Genomic DNA, 19,234 nt, shown 5'->3' with positions numbered 1-19,234 from the left:
TTATCCGATTAATATCAAACCTTGAAAAGGCACATCCACGGGTCCCCAGCAATGTTCCTGCCAAGTTTCAATCAGATCGGACCGTCAATCGTGCAAAAAAATATAATAAATAAACATTAATTGTTACGTCATGGCACCGTGTCTTGTCATTGGTTGGCAGATAAATGGCCGTAACTTGGGAACCGCTTATCCGATTAATATCAAACCTTGAAAAGGCACATCCGCGGGTCCCCAGCAATGTTCCTGGCAAGTTTCAATCAGATTGGACCATCAATCGTGCAAAAAAAATAATAAATAAACAAGCAGTCATAGACTGGTACTTACGAAATCGTCAACTTGACCTCTGACCTTGTCTAATAAAAGCTGTCTCTAGAGAAGGTAGCGACGCAAACCAGAAGTTTCTACGATGATTCTGTACTAAACCATCATAAATCGAATGTTTGACCTCACTGTGACCTTGATCTTTGACCGATTTTGACCAAAATCTAATCAGCGCGGGCCATTACCCTCCTGAATCACGTGGTCGAATTTGACATTGGTAGCTTCTTCCGTTCTCGAGTTATAACTTTTTTTTGTATGTTTGACCTCACTGTGACCTTGACCTTTGACCGATTTTGACCAAAATCTAATCAGCACGAGCCATCACCCTCCTGAATCACGTGGTGCAATTTGACATTGGTAGCTTCTTCTGTTCGCGAGATAATTTTTTTTTGATGTTTGACCTCACTGTGACCTTGACCTTTGACAGATTTTGACCAAAATCTAATCAGCGCTAGCCATCACCCTCCTGAATCACGTGGTCTAATTTGACATTGGTAGCTTCTTCCTTTCTCGAGTTATCGTGCCTTCAAACAAACAAACAAACAGAAACGGAACTGATTAATATACTTACGAAATCTTTAGATTTCGTAAGTAATAAACAAACAACTGTGACGTCATAGCACTGTGTCTTGTCATTGGTTGACAGATAAATGACCGTAACTTGGGAACCGCTTATCCGATTAATATCAAACCTTGAAAAGGCACATCCGCGGGTCCCCAGCAATATTCCTGGCAAGTTTCAATCAGATCAGACCATCAATCGTGCAAAAAATAAATAAATAAATAAACGAGCAGTCATAGACTGGTACTTACGAAAGCGTCAACTTGACCTCTGACCTTGTCTAATAAAAGCTGTCTCGAGAGAAGGTAGCGACGCAAACCAGAAGTTTCTACGATGATTCTGTACCAAACCATCAAAAATCGAATGTTTGACCTCGCTGTGACCTTGACCTTTGACAGATTTTGACCAAAATCTAACCAGCACTAGCCATCACCCTCCTGAATCGCATGGTGTAATTTGACATTAGTAGCTTCTTCCGTTCTCGAGTTATCGTGCCTACAAACAAACAAGCACACACAAACAAACAAACAAACAAACAGATGACGGAAGTCATCAATATACTTACGAAATCTTTAGATTTCGTAAGTAATAAATAAATATTAATTGTGACGTCATTGGCGACGTCATAGCACCGTGTCTTGTCATTGGTCGACAGATAAATGGCGTAACTTGGGAACCGCTCGTCCGATTAATATCAAACCTCGAAAAGGCACATCCGCGGTTCCCCAGAAATATTCCTGGTAAGTTTCAATCAGATCGGACTGGCGTCGTCGAGAAACGGCGGTCGCATACAGACAGACAGACAGACAGACAGACAGACAGACACACACAGAGATTGCTGGAATTATAGATAGATAAGTATGAATGTAGCACATTTATATGGATTGTAAAATACGTTGCTATATTATTTAGAGTGGGAAAGAATATACCAGCGATATTAACATGAATAATGTTCTCAGCAATTTATTTTATTTTTAAAACCCAACCCTGCTTTTGATTTTGTGAATACCGTTCTGTTGTTTATAATGTGATAACATCATATGTTCATGTTATCTGGATTAAATTGTATATATATATATATATATATATATATATATATATATATATATATATATATATATATATATATATATATATATATATATATATATATATATATATATATATATATATATATATTGTTGCGAATTCGTGCCCGCTGGCGTGTGATCAGCCGCTCGACTCGAATGGCGGCTGCCTCGTCCACCGGAACGGACAATTCTGTCGTGACCCTCTCGGAACAACGCCGGGAGCCAGTCACGGGTGTGGATTTAACCCCACCACGACCGTGCCTATTGTCCACCCGCGCAGGATAGGGTTGCTTGCCAAATTCGATCTACCTAAGTACCTGCGCGGATGGTCGTCCGGGCGATCGTACCTCGCCGCAGGCCAACTCCGGACATGAACCGCTTAAGCGGTCCGTTCCGTGCTATCAGGATAATCGAGCGGTGTTATCGTCGGCCTCGACGGTTCCGATTAATTATCGGGCGTATTAAGCCCACTACGAACCCTTTACGTGAAGCAGGATGGAGAGTCAATCAAGAAAAGACGAAGCGAAACGGGAAAACATTTCACACAATGCATTTATTACACGACACACAGAAAGCACACATATACAGCCAAACAGTCAGAATGCACCTATATCAGGAAAACAAAAGAAACGACGCAGAGTTATAACCGAATACGCGTACACACGGCAACACTTATACAGTTCTACTTTACAAGACATGGCGCCAACCCACATTTACTCAAAAGCAAAGGAAAGAAGCCACCCTCATGGACAAGGGGGAAAACGGGCCTGTAGGCCAATATGTGCGTGGGACCTGAAGGAGCGGCCAGGTCTGCGAGACCGGGTGGGTCCTACCCTCGTGCTCATGGCGCGTTGGCGGACGAGCCACAGACGTGGCCGCGTGGCTGTGCTCCTTCGCGGGTTTCGTTGGCACGACCTTTGGAGTGGGGTGGGAACGGGGCCCCCTTGATGCAGTATCTCAGCGCGGGGGGAAAAGGGGGAATTGTTGATGCTCTGGGGGAGGGAGAATGGCTGGCTGGCTTGGGTCCCGCGACGAGCGATCTCCCGCCGCAACCTCGTCGCCGACCGCCGTCCTTATCGCCTCGGACCCGAGCTCCTTGGCCTCTTGCCACAACTCTCCTCAGCCGACTGCAGAACCCAACTCGACGCCTTCGCCTCCCGACTCCACTCTGCCACGAAAACTGACTGCCACGATTCGCCTTGCGCTCGGCGTTTTATAGGCCGGCAGGAGAACCCATATGCAAATTTCCGGATCAGGATGAGCTAGGGGGCGGAGCCACGCTCGCCCATTGGACGGAGGAAAAGTGGGCGTGAACCTCCCCTGATCCTAGAATTTACATATTTTGATTTCACACGGACGCCCTGGAGGCGGGGCCAAGCCGCTCCGCGCTTGCTGATTGGACGGATCAGAAGTGGGTGTGTAGCATTCTTGATCCGAATTTTCCCTCGGAAAGGCCGCTATTTGCACTCGCGGCTCGGTGCGTTTCGCTTGAATGAGCCCAAGACAGCCTGACGCTCAGTGTTCACAGGTGGTGCAGGAATGGCCGTATCAGCAGAGAGGTGAGGGTGGTGGAGGGTTTATCGGTGGTGGTTTGGTTATGGCGGTTGATTCAAAATAAAGATAGAACAGAAAAACGCCTAACTCAAAGCGTCGCAGCCCGAATGAATCACATAAATTCCCTCCAAACAACGGGTTTGGGGCTAACTTCACATGTACTTAGAGTTATCTCACCTACGGGACCTGAATGGTGGTTTGCGAATTTCCACAGCGGTAACAATATGTATGTATGTATATATATATATATATATATATATATATATATATATATATATATATATATATATATATATATATATATATATATATATATATATATATATATATATATATATATATATATATATATATATATATATATATATATATATATATATATATATATATATATATATATGTATATATATATATATATATATTGTTGTGGTTACCAAATTCGCAAACCACCATTCAGGTCCCTTAGGTGAGGTATCTCGGTAAGTATATGTGTAGTTAGGCCCAAACCCGTTGTCTAGTGGGAATACATGTCATTCATACGTGCTGCGACTCTTCAGGATAGCCGTTTTTCTTTTACTATCTTTATTTTGGACCAACCGCCATTGTTACCACCGCCAACCGCGTCTCAACAGTCGTCACAACATCAACCACCCACAGCGGCCACGACCTTTCCCGTCACACCTCGCAACCGTCGCATCGCCACCGTTCTTGCGCCGCTTGTGGGTACCGGTGTTGGACTCGTGCAGGGCGCGCGCCGAACAGCGTGTACAAAACCACGGATTTTCCCCTCCAAAAACGGATCAAAAACGACACACGCCCACTTTTGTTCCGTCCAATCGGTGAGCGAGGGGCGATTTGGCCCCGCCTCCAGGGCGTTGGAGGGCGGTCGCTATATGCAAATTCATGGATCAAAATGCATTCACGCCCACTTTTTCTCGGGCCAATGGGGAGCGAGGTGAAAGGTCGAAGGCAGGGGGTCAAAGGCGAAGCCATGGGGCTTATATAAGCGGCTGCGTTCGTCAGAAAAGTTGTTGTTGGTCGTCGTCGTCGTCGTGTGCGTTGGAGTCGGAGCGAAGAGGACGGAGCTGTGGAGAGGCGGCGAAGGCAGACGAGGGGGTGCTCGCGTCGTGCCGGGAGCTGCACACCAGGGAGGCCGACGGCGCGACCTGGTCGAGGTGGAGACGCTCATCGCGGGACTCGAGACAGAGTAAAAATCCTCCTTTCCCCGAGCATCAGCAACCCCCTCCTGTTTCCCCCCGCGCTGAGATAGTGCGACCAAGGGGGCTCCCTTCCCACCCCCTACCAGACACTGCCCGCGAGGCCCGCGGAGTTGAGGCACCATCGCCGCTCCGCATCTCATCACCAGACGGGTAGGCCCGACCCGGTCTCGGCCTCAGGCCCGCCTCATCCTTGAGGGTGTTCTTTTTCTTGGTTTTGGGTGTGTGTTGTCGGCGCCGTCTGTGAAGTAGAATTGTATAAGTGTTGCCGTGTGCTCGGTAGTCGGATAGCTCTGCATTGTGTCTTCGCTTTTACATTTGCTTTTTGTGTAAAATTGCATTGTGTTTCTTTTCCTTCTATGTGCTTTTGGTGGAATTGTATATGTGTGCTTTCCGTTCATCGCGAATAAATGTGCTTTATGTTGAACTGCTTTCCCGCTTCGCTTCATCATTTCTCTCATTGAATCCTCATCTTGCTTCACGTAAAGGGTTGGTAGTGGGCTGAATACGCCCGATAATTAATCGAACCGTCGAGGCCGACAATAACACCGCTCGGTTATCCCGATAGTACGGAACGGGTCGCTTAAGTGGCCCGTGTCAGAAGTCGACCTGCGGCGAGGTGCGATCGCCCGGTCTACCCTCCGTGTGGGTACTTAGGTAGGTCGAATTTGGCGAGCAACCCTATCCCACGCGGGGGCTGATTGGCTCGATCGCGGTGAGACCGAAAGGTCCACCCGTGACTGGTTCCCGGCGTTAGTCCGAGAGGGTCACGACTGGATTGTCCGTCCGGTGGGCGACGTGCCGCGATTCGAGTTACGTGGCCGTCAGCACGCCGGCGGGCGCGAATCTGTAACAATATATATATATGTATATATATGTATATATGTATATATGTATATATATGTATATATGTATATATGTATATATATGTATATATGTATATATGTGTATATATATATATATATATATATATATATATATATATGTATATATGTATATATGTATATATATATGTATATATAAAACAAATTAAGTCAGATTCTTATTCTGGACTATTTGACAGAAGAAAAAAAAAAGTCTTAAAAATAGCAGCATCCAAGATGTCACCGAAAGCCTGGATCTTAGTTTTGACCCAAGAAACCCATAATCCCAGCGGCTCCGACTCGTCATTCAGCACCTCGAGGGCCCCCAAAAGGATATCTAAAGTCTCCGCAAAGATGACTGCATCATCTGCAAAATCAAGGTCCGAGATCTTGACATTCCCAAACGATGCACCGCAGCTTGATCTCTCCGACATCCTCCCTAAAATCCAGTCCATACAAGTGCTGAAAAGTGTGGGGGCCAGTACACACCCCTGACGAACTCCAGTAACAACTGGAAATAAGTCAGAGATGGTACCATCACAATTCACAGCACTCTCAGTCCCAGAGTAGAGTTCAGACATCAGATCGATCAGTTTTGGTGGCACCCCACGAAGACCAAGAATCCTCCAGAGGACATCCTGATTCACTGAATCGAATGCTTTCCAGAGATCAACATAGGCTGCAAGCAGCCCCTGCCGAAACTCTCGTCTGCGTTCGGTGAGGACACGAAGAGCAAGGATACGGTCAATCGTTGACCTCTTTGGTGTCAAGCCTGACTGCTCTGGACGCTGGTGCTCAAGCAGATGGTGGCGAACCCTATCAAGAATTATCCGGGCAAAGACCTTGCCCGGCACTGAGAGCAGCGTCACCCCTCGGTAGTTGTTGCAGTCTTGGCGATCACCCTTCCCTTTCCAGAGAGGAACAACAAGGCCCCTCTTTCAATCAGTTGGGATGATGCCTGTGTTCCAGGCAGAGCACAAAACTGCATGCAACGACACGAGTGCAGCATTTCCACCAGCCTTGAGAAGTTCAGCATGGATGCCACAGATCCCTGGAGCTTTGCCCCGTTTCAACCGGTTCACCGCAGCCCGTGTTTCCACAAGCGAAGGTGGATCACAGTTGATTCGAGGGTCAGCAACAGAGATTGTAACACCCTTGACGTCCAACTCGACAGCTGGGGGATCAGCCTGGTACAACCGCTCAAAGTAACCAGCCCAGCGGGCCTTCACTTAAGACTCCTCTGTCAAGAGCCTACCACTCTCTGCTCTAACCGCAGTGCTCCAAGGGATGGGCTTGGATGAACGCAATGCGCGAATTCCCCTGTAAGCGGGACGAGAATCACCTGTCCACAGGTGATGCTCTACCCCCTCACAGATTCCTCGCACATCGGCCTCCTTGTCCACCCTCAGTGCACCTACAGTTTTACGCCTCAATTCCCTGAACAGCTCAGCTCTGCCATTCAGCCTGGCTCTGCGACTGGTCAATGGTATCCAGTGTCCCTTGAGAGACAAAATTCTTCTTTGCCCTGCGGTGAATTCCATGACATCCACCGGTAACATCTAGGACGGTGGTCTTGAAGGTACTCCACAACTCTTCAGGACCCCCCAAAGCACCCAGACCCCCCCCCCCCAAGTGTCCACTCAGCCTGTTCACAAACTCCTCAGGCACTCTCTCATCCCTGAGCTTGCCAACATCCAGCCTAGGCTGGGATGGTACCATTCTCCAGGATTTAAGGTGCAGCTTTAGAGTTGCCACAACAAGCCTGTGGTCAGTATTGAGGAACTGAGCACTCCGGTAGACCCTGCAGTTCTGGATCATCCTCCAACGACCGTCAATGAGGACATGGTCAATCTCCTTTGCCACACCGCCAGCGTTGGAATACCAAGTCCAGCGATGAGCTTGTGGGCGCTGAAACCATGAACCAGCCACCCTCAGTCCATGACTTCTTGCAAAGTCAAGGAACTTAGTGCTATTCTGGTTCATAGTTCCTGACCCATGGGGACCAACACACACCTCATAACCATCCCTATCAGTTCCAGTCGATGCATTGAAATCCCCCAAGACGAGAAGTGTATTTCGTCTGAGGCAATGATCAACCACAGACTCGAGCGTGGCGTAGAATGCATCCTTCACGGTGAGATCACTCGCCTCAGTCGGAGCATAAACAGAGACCAGGGAACTGACACCTAAGGAGTGACTAATCCTTAATCTCATAATATGCTCGTTGACTGGTGTTACCTCAATTATCATTGGGGTCAGCTTATTGGACACAGCTACAGCAACTCCTTGGGTATGGTAACCATCAGAGCAACCAGACCAATAGTAGGTGTAACCACCCACCATTATCTCGCCGCACTCCGGTCTCCGAACCTCAGAGAGAGCTGCAATCCCGATGTCCAAACACTTGAACTCAGATGATAACAGACAGGTGATCATCCTCTCTTCGAGATAGGACATTCCAGGCACCCACCCGAAGGGACCGCCTCAGATTAACCCAAGGAGACTGCCGTCTGGTGGACGACATCTCAGCACCACTCCGACACACTCTCCCGCAATCTGACCCAGGGATGTTACCCCGTGGTTTCCCTCCTATCATCAAAGATTGGGGGTCCCTTAGGCTTTGCCCCAATCCCGTCATCCGGTGAGCTGCCCGGATGCCCAGGTTCCAAGTACAGTAAGTTATGTATGTTCAGTATGTTCCAAGTACAGTATATTAACAACCAAAGTTGCCCAGGTCTTTTTGGAACATTCTGTATCATAGAAATAACTCTTTAAACATTATGTAGTTTAAGAGAAAAAGCAGTTTTGTTCGTCAGTCCATTTTCTGCTTGGTGGTGGTGGTGGTGGTCATGTTCTAAGGTACCTAAAGAATTGATCTGTTGATACTGGGATTTCACATTGTGAGAAACTCGTGAAGAAACCCATCCGTCTCGGATGGGCCAATTCTCCCAGAATTGGAACATTCCGTATCATAGAAATAACTCTTTAAACATTATGTAGTTTAAGAGAAAAAGCAGTTTTGTTCGTCAGTCCATTTTCTGCTTGGTGGTGGTGGTGATGGTCATGTTCTTCGGTACCTAAAGAATTGATCTGTTGATACTGGGATTTCACATTGTGAGAAACTCGTGAAGAAACCCATCCGTCTCAGATGGGCCAATTCTCCCAGAATTGGCGTATTTTAATATGTATCCCCTCCCCCTGGGAACAGCGCAACACGATACACATTTACAAATCGAGTATTGGAGCGCCCCTCACCATCAAACCTGGGAATTTTTTTTTCATCCCTCGAAACCTTCGTGTGTATCCTACAACACTCAATTCACGTACAACAAGCAAACTCACACAGACACTTTAATTCGGCTGAGGCTGTTTATTCCTGATGTTCAACACCCTGCTGACCGATGTCTTCAGAAAACTGACCTTTTGGACTTTTATGTTGAAAGTTTTGTGTCTGTCACTGAAACGGTTGTGGAGAAAACAAATTTAAAAGTGAAGTGGAATGGAGCAAAGATTGCATACCCTTTCCCGAACTTGTGTGGTTTTATCGTACCTATTTTATGGAGGTTCTCACATTCTAATTGTACAAACTTTATGGATTGTTGGTTGGGGAAAAAGACAAAAAAACCCTGTCCTGCTGGCTACCACTTGGGGGAAGTTGTGGCCTATGTTAGCACATTCTGTACGGACAAACAAACAAATCTAAGTGGGGGCCATGGCTGATGTTCCAGAAAATGGTGAAGGATAGTTGTGGATGCCTTTTACTAGTTACGAGATGACCGGTGAACTTGTTGGGTTCCCCTTGTGACAGCGGTTGATTAAAAACAATTTCCAAAAAAAATGATAGCTCCAGCGAACAATACTGCTGAGGTTGTTTGCATTGATCAAATTCTCCTGGAGTAGTTGACTGAATCGGGAATTGATTTTTTTAATCGTTTTTTCGTTGCCCGATTTGAATGAAACTTGAAATTGCATGTCAATGTGGAAAAAAATAAAAAAAACGGAGAAAAGAAAGTCAAAGAAATTATTGTGCGTAATCTTCTATAAACAATTTTTTTATTAATGAACACGGAAGTATTCGATCAAAATGGCGGTTTATTTTATGCTTAAAAATAAATCCTTTGTCAAAACCAAATGTTTTGAGATTTTTAGCTCGCCTGTTCGAAGAACAGAGAGCGATAGCAATACCCCCCGGCGTGAGTGTCAGCGTGAAAATGTTAGTTTTTGGTGCAAGTTATTTCCTTTCTAATGTTTTTATCTACCACTATTTTTTTACTGATTACAATATACAAATATATATTGCTTTAAAATTATTTGGATCAGACTTCACTGCAATGCTTCATAAAAATATTATTAGACGAGTCTTTTAAAAACGATAAATGTATAAACAGGTGAGCATTGGGATGCTTTGACACCAACTCTCTGGTTAATAAATAATTTCAAGGAAAAAAAAATAGCTCCAGCAAACTATACCACTGAGGTTGTTTGCTTTGATCAAATTCTCCCAAGGAGTACTTGACTGAATTGGGAATTGATTTTTTAATAATTTTTTTTTGTTGCCCGATTTGAACGAAACTTGATACTGCACACCGCCAGAGAATGGTGACGAAGGTGGCCCTAAAATGTTTGTGCTGTCTTGCACCGTTTTGGCTGTATTTCGGGAACATACATACAAGATGAGAGTTTTAGTAATATAGATATACAGAATGATAACTTGGTCCTCTTCCTGATACCATCAGAATGCTTCCTGAAGAAAGAAATACAGACCATCGCACTGAAGGTGCAATATCAACGGAATAAATTGGCCATAACACTTGGAAAGGTGAGTCGCAGATGGACAAAGGTACAAGGTGAAAATGCTGGTGTAGACAATTTAAACAAATTTTGATGTGCTTTGGTTTATGTCCCTATTGTTTGGTCTATTGTTACATTCTTGGGTTTTTTTATCATGAATGATTTGTTGAACATCTTTGAGACACTAATTGGGATTTGTGGGTTAAAAAAAGGTCCCAATTTGTGGGATGTGGGATATCCCAATTGAATTATTGGTCATGATGCTGGTATATCGGGTTCAAATCGCATCCAAAGTCCCATATGTTGTTTATTTGTTGTCACATCTTTGCAATACATGTTGAAAGTAGTCTTCCAATGCATGTGTCCAACTTGTGATTTGTACAAGTCTTTTCTATGAGTCTCAGATTGGTACAAAAAAAAGGTTCTTTTTCATAATATCATTCATATTTTTGGATGGTTGGTCAAGTTTGCCATCCAAGTTTCCCTTCAGGGTAAAGCCCATGATTGAATGTTGCTTCTTGTGAAAGTAATTTGAAGTAACAAGTACGGTTTGAGTAACAAGTACGAGTGGTTGAACGATTAGATTTCTTAACTGCAACTGGTTTTGTTATCCATGGTGCAAAGCAGACGAAGTGTAATTCTGGCTGAAAACTTATGATGATCACAAGTTGGTCGAGTAATGAAATGTGCACTGCCAAAACGAATTTTCTTCAAAAGAAAATGTTTTCTTGAAGCAGGTAAACCATGACAATTTTTCTTGCAAGAAAATTCTCACTCAATTTTTGGCAGTTTGATTCAAGTTTACTGTTCAACTTCATTGTTTTCAAACCAATAATGTCAATACCCATAAAAGATAATCTTTGAAAACCACCATCAGAGATGCTTCTTAACCTGAGGGCAGGTTAATCTCCAAGAAGGAACTAGAGTCAAAATCACGACTTCCTGTTTGCTGGCATTAGATCCCAGTGTCACTCTCGAACAGTAGGTGAGCTATCACCAGCACTGGCCAAATTACAAATTCCTGCCCGAACCCAGAGGGCATTGCTTCAGCACCACGGCCACACTCTCAGCCAATAATGCTACTCATAGCGAATGTAGTGAGCTTCATACTCAACACGTGCACATGAGAGAATAGGAAACAACAACACGATACTCTGGCAATTTGGAATCTGTGTCTCGGCTTTGACCCTTTTGCTTCCGGTTTTTGTCATGGGGAATGATGCGTACCAGGAGATCATGACCGGAAGTGTTTATTTATTTATTCAATTATTTTTTCCCCAAAGTTAATTTTATATTTACGAAAGTGATTTTTTTTCATGAGGGGAAGTGTTTATTTAGTATTTAACATTAGTGGGAGTCATTTTGAAACTCTTTCCAGAACTTTTAATTTTTTATTATTGACCAGAAGTGATTGTTTATTTATTCAATTCTTTTTTTCCCAAAGTTCATTTTAATAAAGATATCTCCCGCATCATCAAAAAAATTTTAATCGTGATTTACATTATTTGATCGCTGATCCCGAATCTAGGCCGAAGTAACCGGAAATTGCGTATATAGTTGTGAACAAGTTATAGGTAAAGTCAGAAGCAAATGTAAAAATAATTCTACGTTCGCTTCTTGGCTTTGCCTATTCCATATTAACCTTGGGCTGCAAATGAAAGAAGTCAAAATAACAGTTCAAATTCCTACATGCTTTTGTGGGTTTGATTAAGGAAGTTGTTGTTGTTCCATGAATATTTCCACAACTCAGGATCACGTCTTGTATTTTTCCTCAGACCGAACCTCTACGTGTCCTGATGGAACGCTATCGGGAAACTGTTCCATCGAGTTGGCACCTCCAGTTCCTCTTTGATGGAGTGGAGGTCAGTGAAAGCAACACAGCAGACGAGTTGGGTTTGGAGGATGATGATGTGATTGACGTTCGGGTTCTCTAAATAACACTCGCCCCACAAGCTCCATCTATTTTATTAAACTTTTCGGAATTTATTTATTATTTTGTACATTTTTCTATATAGCAGTGGTGAGATTATTATTTTGATTGTACACAAAGGCCTTTTTCTTGCCTGCCAAAAAGCTTCAGCCACACTGTATAAGGAGGATAAGATGGAGATTTATTCAAAGGTGTTTTAATTGAAGCACAGTGTGAAAAACCGAATTGAATAAACTGGTTGTTCTCTCAGGAATGTTTTTTTTTTAAACAACTTCTGAACAGATTCAACAAAAAATAAAATGTTCACAATTGACATTGAACGTCGTTTAATGGATACAAGTGGGAAAAACAACAACTTTAAGTTAGTAGCAAAAACACACGGCCGTAAAATTAGTCTTACTGCTCAAATTTCAAATCGGCATGCTCCTCGTCCTAAAGCATCATTTCCTTTTGAAGTAGGATGAGGAATGAATTCACATCTGCCCTGGATGAGACAGGCTCTTATTCATAAACTGCCTCTTCACAAAGCATATCCACCACTGCAAGACAAAAGAGTTATGAAACACCACCATGATGCACAAACTGGCCACAACCTGACAAACAAATATGTATTCCTTTGTGATTTATGGTGTTTTCTATTGTTGCAACATTTCCATCAAATCAGGCCAAGTCTGCAGCATGTCCACTTACTGAGCCACATTAGGCCTCAAGAGAAAACTTCCGCATTGGGTTTTTTTTCCCCCACGTGTTGATTGAATCTTCTGCTTCCATCTCATTAAAGCTAAGTTTTCTGAACCGGATTCATATTTTTCTGTTATATCCCATCCAATATTCCGTGTTGAATTGTACCTTTGTGCTGTGCTTGAGTTCCCTACCAGAATCATGGGAGGGACTAAGTTTGCTCGCTGTCTGTCCATCCAATTTGTGGTTTTTCAAGCTTTTTGTTTCCTCTTACCCTGAATCGTATTCAACTGAAACTTGATCCATGGCTTTATTATGATAAGTTGCAGAACAAGTTCGAGTTTCAGAGCATTTCGTCAATGTTTCAGTTATTCCCTTTTTGGACTTAGAAAATATCACTTCACGAGAGCTCACGTGTCCTGAAAAGCTGCTCTACTGCTCTTGCACATCCTCTCGACCAGTTTCACCCTGTAATCTTCCATCTGTTTAGAAATCAGCCAACATCACTGCATTTCATAAAAAGGTGCAAAACCAATCCCTTTAACAGACCTATTAGCTTGCTTCCAATCAATCGATATGAAATCCTTTTTTATTTTTTCCAACAACTTCAATCTCAGAACACCAATTTGGATTCAGACCAGGTCGCTCCACCTTGGACATGCTGCTCTGACTCCTAACATTGGATAGAGACCCGCAATGTCAGACGTGTCAAAACTTGAGAGATGGCCCTGATCTCATCTTGAGCTTTCAATAGTCAAGCGCCCCACCTTGCTCTTCAAATTCTCTGCCTATGGCACACAAGGTCATCTCTATTCTTGGGTTACTGATATCCTCCACTCTCGTAGCCAACATGGGTCTGACTATTACCCACGATCTTTCTTGGACAAGCCCCCTGCCTCACACCTTGCTCAGATTGACACTGGAAATTAATGCCTTCAAGATTATCGGAATGTCCTGTGACCAAGCTGAGTCTGTGGGCCTATCACTTTCCCATCAGACAGGTCCGTGGTCTGTCTTCCACAAACTCCTTTCTGGTCTTGCACCCTTTGATCCTTCTGTGGTTTGTCCCTCCCAGCTTCTGTAGGACACACATCATCCACCAACCAACATCATCACTTCCGGTTCCGGGTTTTGGGCGACAAGGTGTCTCCTTAGGTGCTCTCTGCCGACGTTCTCAAAGTTAAGTTTCCGGTCGTTATTTGTCCCATTTTAACTTTAATTTTCTCACCTACATGTTACTGTGTGTTCCTAGTTCGATTTTGTTTCAAAAATCGTGCTATTTTGTGAGTTTTTTTTGTCGACGTTCTTACCGGGTGTTTGAGGCCTACCGGTCCCCCTCGGTGTTCGATCGGTTTTTTTTTTCTCCCCATTACCTTCAATTTCTATCTTCCCCAGTACCTTCAATTTTCATCCTCCCCACTTTCCTAACGTCCCCCATTCTCCAAAACTAATCTTTATCTCAAAACAAAAAAAACCCAAAAACACGCTAACCTTCTCCCGTTTCTACTTCTTCTTCTTCCTCCTCAATTTTTTTTTCTACCACACTTCCATGACCTAATCTGTTGAAAACTCTCTCAAATATTAATAATAACAACGAAAACTATCTTATGCTTCATCTTCCTCTCTCACACATGTGGTACTCTTTACTGTTTCATAATGCACTACTCTTCTGCTATTTTAACAGACTGCTCTCATTTCGACCTCTCCTTCATTCCTTGCCTACAAAAATCCAACTATTACAGCGCTTCTTCTCTCCGTTCTCTGAATTCGCCTTCATTGCATCCATCAAGAATTGTCAAATCGCATCTCTGACCTAAAACTTTTAAAAACGACAGTTTGCGATGGATGTTCGCTTTTCATCAACCATTCTTTTTTTCCAACTTCAGTGCCAACTCACCCTCACTCTCAAAGCAACCATCCCACTCTTCTCCCTCCAAGCCTCCCTCTCACCTCTCTCAAAAATTCCCCCTTCACCTTTCTCCCACCTTTCATCCCTCTCACTCATCCTTCTCAAAGTTGCCCCCCCCTCTCATCCACCAAGCTGCCTCCCTCCACTGCCCTCTCCTCCATCTCTTCACTCCACCCCCTCAAATCCTCAACTGCCTTCTTCCCCCTCTCTTGTCCCCCTCCACCAGTACCACAGAGCCTTTTCTCCTCCTCATCCGGCCCCCTCCCCAAGCTATTCTGCAATCCCCCACACTCTTTCATCAACCCTCCTTACCTACCCCCCTCGTCCCTTGTCCTACCCTCCCCCTCCCCAACCACCCCCTGCACCCAAAGCCTCCTCCCCTCCCTCTTCATTAAAAGTGTGGACCTCAAATATCTAGGGCCTTCGCTCAAACCTTTCAGATCTTTCCATACAGGCTGCCACTGACAAACCAGACAGAATCTGCCTAACAAACTTTCCTCTCCCAAGACGTGTCTGACTCCCAAGTATCTCTCCCCGGTTACTCTCTCCTCCGGTATGACAGACCTGAGCCTCATCCTAGTGGAGGTGTTGCTCTCAAAGACTCTATTCCTCACTCTCCATGCACTGTTCTCACTCCCCCACACCCCCAGGAATACCTCTGGCTATGGCTTCCCTCCACTCCCATCTCATGTTTATATGTGTACTGTACCATCCACCGAACAGTGATGACTCCATCTATACCTCACTATCCGAAAACATGGACCATCTTCTCATCCAAACTCTCTCTTCCTCTTATGTGGTGACTTAAATTGTCATCACGCCAGTTGGCTTGGTGTGGGTACCTCTCTCACCTGTCATGGCACCTCAGCAAAAGCTTTCTGCGACTCATTGGGACTGACTCAATCGGTCAACTTCCCGACCCGGATCTCAACCAATGGTACTCCATCTCTTCTGGATCTGATTTTGACAAAATTCCCTGACAATATCTGCTGCTCTTTCTCCGCTCCAATCGGTTCTTCTGACCACGTCCTTGTCAAAGAGGACATCTCTCTGGCTGTCATCAGAGAACCACCTCACCGCCGTAGAGTCTGGCATTTCACTCAAGCCGACTGGCAAGGTCTCCTCGCAGCCATCAAACTTAGAGACTGGTCTCCTATCACTACTTTCTCACACATCAACTCATCCTGGGAATTCTTTCAAAGAAACTTGCTCTCCCTCATGCACAGATTTATCCCCTCTCGTGTTCAGTTGTCCTACCCTTCCTCCCACACTTGGTTTACTGCAGCTTGTGGCGGGGCAGTTGTCCTGAAACAACTTGCCTTTGCCTCATGGAAAGCAAACCCAACTGAGGGCAATCGCAGTTCCTTCCACAAAGCTCGGAACAAGTGTGTATCTACCCTCAGGAGAGCCAGAAAACAACATTTCTCATCTCAAGTCTGAACTCTCAAACCTCTCCCTCCTCAAAATCCTGGTGGCGTTTAATCAAACCTGTTTCTGGTGTATGTTCCCCCTCCATCCCCTCCCTTACCTCAAATGGCCGCACTGCTGATACCGCACGTGATAACGCTGAAGGCCTAAACTCGGTGTTTGCAGCTAAATCTTGCGTCCTAAACCCATCACTTTCTCTACCCACCTTACCCAGTCGCACCCAACTGTCCCTGGACTCTGTGTCCTTTTCTCCTAACAAGGTGGAGAGCTTGCTTTCAAACCTCGACTCAGATTCTGCAACCGGTCCAGACGGCATCAGCCCACGTGTCCCCAAAGCCTGCTCTTCTGCTCTTGCTCACCCTCTCATTTGCTCAAGGTCATCTGCCATCTGCTTGGAAATCTGCTAACATCACTGCCCTGCATAAAAAGGTGCAAAACAGTTCCCTGCAACTACAGACCAATCAGCATTCTCCAAATAATCAGCAAGGTTATGGAATCCATCATCACTTCAGACATTAAATCCTTCCTCTTCATTAATTTCCGATTATCAATTTGGTGTCAGACCAGGTCACTCCAATCTGGACATGCTGCTTCTGCTCTCCCAACAATGGATGGAGGTACTCAATGCCAGACAGGAAATCCGAGCCGTAACCTTGGACATATCACGTGCTTTTGACACAGTCTGGCATCCTGCCCAACTCTCCAAACTCTTCCCATGGCATCCAAGGCCATCACCACTCATGGCTCGCAGACTTCCTCTCCTGTCGCAGTCAACGTGTGGCCCTAAATGGAGTTCTTTCATCCCCTCTTCCTGTCCAGGCTGGAGTTCAAGGTAGCATTCTGGGCCCTGTTCTTTTTCTGGTTTTCATCAATGATCTCTCTGACTCTGGAAAATCCTCCATATCTCTTTGCTGATGACTCCACCCTCTGCCGTACCATCTGTCATCCCTCAGACCGGCAAGCAGCAGCTTCTTCGCTCACTGCAGATCTGGTAAAATCACAAACTGGTCCAACACGTGGAACATGTCTTTCAATCCAGACACATCTCACACTCTCACTATGTCTCTTCGAAAGGACTGTTTAGAAACCCCCCCATCCACTTTCTCAACAATCCTCTGGAAGGTCTTTTCTTTCAAGCTTCTGGGTCTCACTATCTGCCATGACCTTTCCTGGGAAAGTCACATTTCCAACCTCGCTTCAAAAGCCAGTCGCCGACTGGGAATTCTCAGTCGTGCAAAGTCCTTCCTCGGCCCTCTTGAGCTCCTGACCACTTACATAGCTTTTGTCCGAGGCTGATGGAGAACTGCTCTCCCATCTGAGCTGGTGCTCCTGCCTCCCACCTCCCACCTTCTCGGCTTCATGCTGTCGAAATCAGGGCATTTAGGATCATCGGCATCTCCTGCAATGAAGCAGAGTCTTTGGGCCTCTCACTCAATCACCGCAGGTTGGTCGGTGGTCTTTGTCTTCTTCAGACTCCTCTCCAGCTTGCCCCCCCCCTGCTCTCTTTGCGATTTGTCCCCACCACATTTCCACAGGGCGCTCAAGGTCTGCCAATAACCCCCTTCTGGTAAAACTACCATAATCACGAATCACTGCTCACCTTCACTCTTTCATTCCTCTTTTTTCCTGCCTTTGGAATAAACTCCCTCACTCTATTCTTTCCCATTCTTCCCTCCAGGCTTTCAAAACAACTGTTCACCACCACCTCTTATCACCCCCCATCCAAATCCTCGATCTTTTCTACCCCCGATAATCCACCCAAGCCCACTTCCTTCAATTCCCCTGCTTTCCTTCTTGAAAGTCTCTGTAATGTCCATCTTCTCTTTCCCATGTTCCCCGTCCCATCCCCATCCCTCTCCCTTCCACAGATCTCCGAATGTGTCTTCCCCACTGTTTTGTCCCTCCCACTCCTGCCCTTCTTGTCTCATGCCCCCTTGCTGTGCGTTGTGTGTTAGCATGCTCTCATACGAGCCTCGACAAGGTATACAAAAAACCCCCCTCTTCTGGTGAAACTACTCAAATCCAGGATCACGACTCACCTCTTTCTTGCCTGTGGACGCGACCCTTCTCTTCAATCTCTTTAGCTTCAAGTATTCAATACAGCTGTTCACCACCATCGTAGATCATCCCCAACCAAAATCATGATTTTCTTTAACCCGTTAATCCCCACCCCAACCCACCTTCAAAATTTCCAGTTTTTCCTTCTGTATCCATCTTGTCTACCTCACGTATCCTCTCCTGCCCCTCCATTATTGTCCCAAGTCTCCCTCTATTTTGTTCAACTCTGCTGTTGATGTTAACCCCACCCACCCTTCTTCTGTTGCTTTTGCTCTGTTATGTCATGATCCATTTATTGTACAAGCTCTTCCAGGAGCCCACCTTGCATACAAAAAAAAATAATTGTGGCTCAGCCTACATTCACGATGTGGCTGGCTGGTGGATAATTCAGCAGGAGTTGGCAACAGGCCTCACCATTGTTCACACAGCACTGGCATTAAAAAATTTTTTTACAATTGTTAAATCCTAATTGCTCTAACAAAATTTCTCAGCTCACCTTGCTGGGCTTGTCGGTGACTGGGTCAAACACCTTTTCGCACAGTCGTAGGCCTGTCTCCTGCTTCAGTTGCTGCAGGTAGTTACGCATCATCTCTGGAGGTTTTGTGAAGCAGTTGGGAGCCAAGAACAAACATTTCAAAACATCAAAAAATGCAGGTAATCTGGGCAGAAAATCGTTAAGTAAATGAAGAAAACAGTTTAAATATAGACAAGCCGGGAGGCGACGATGGTTCGCGGGCATTATTTAACAATGCCACGATAGGTACAATTGAGTTAGTGGAAGCTTTTGAGGAAGCCCGACTGTAAAAACCTATCTCTTCCATCAAAATTGACCAAATCAAATCGGATTTTT

General features: G+C 45.0%; 2 protein-coding genes across 6 annotated transcripts in view; one reads left to right on the top strand and one right to left on the bottom strand.

Moving 5' to 3' along the window:
* The window catches only part of LOC147028658 (NFATC2-interacting protein-like), a 74,709-nt gene extending 62,148 nt beyond the window's left edge, over positions 1 to 12,561 (top strand). For all 3 annotated transcript variants that reach the window (XM_085879291.1, XM_085879293.1, XM_085879292.1), the window contains exons 7-8: positions 10,324 to 10,406; positions 12,154 to 12,561. In XM_085879291.1, coding sequence (XP_085735417.1) covers positions 10,324 to 10,406; positions 12,154 to 12,312 — 242 coding nt within the window. In that variant the 3' untranslated portion in view covers positions 12,313 to 12,561. The remainder of the gene's footprint in view (positions 1 to 10,323; positions 10,407 to 12,153) is intronic.
* ARPC3 (actin related protein 2/3 complex subunit 3) overlaps positions 12,469 to 19,234 on the bottom strand; it is a 40,894-nt gene continuing 34,128 nt past the window's right edge. For all 3 annotated transcript variants that reach the window (XM_085879294.1, XM_085879297.1, XM_085879296.1), the window contains 2 exons: positions 18,881 to 18,975; positions 12,469 to 12,847 (listed from right to left, as the gene is read on the bottom strand). In XM_085879294.1, coding sequence (XP_085735420.1) covers positions 12,782 to 12,847; positions 18,881 to 18,975 — 161 coding nt within the window. In that variant the 3' untranslated portion in view covers positions 12,469 to 12,781. The remainder of the gene's footprint in view (positions 12,848 to 18,880; positions 18,976 to 19,234) is intronic.

Source organism: Eptatretus burgeri, chromosome 4, assembly GCF_056783735.1.
Source record: "Eptatretus burgeri isolate ZD-2024b chromosome 4, Ebu_testis_v1, whole genome shotgun sequence".
Taxonomy (NCBI): Eukaryota; Metazoa; Chordata; class Myxini; order Myxiniformes; family Myxinidae; genus Eptatretus; species Eptatretus burgeri.
The sequence above is the reverse complement of the archived record's forward strand: the minus strand, read 5'-3'. Positions and strand labels throughout refer to the sequence as shown.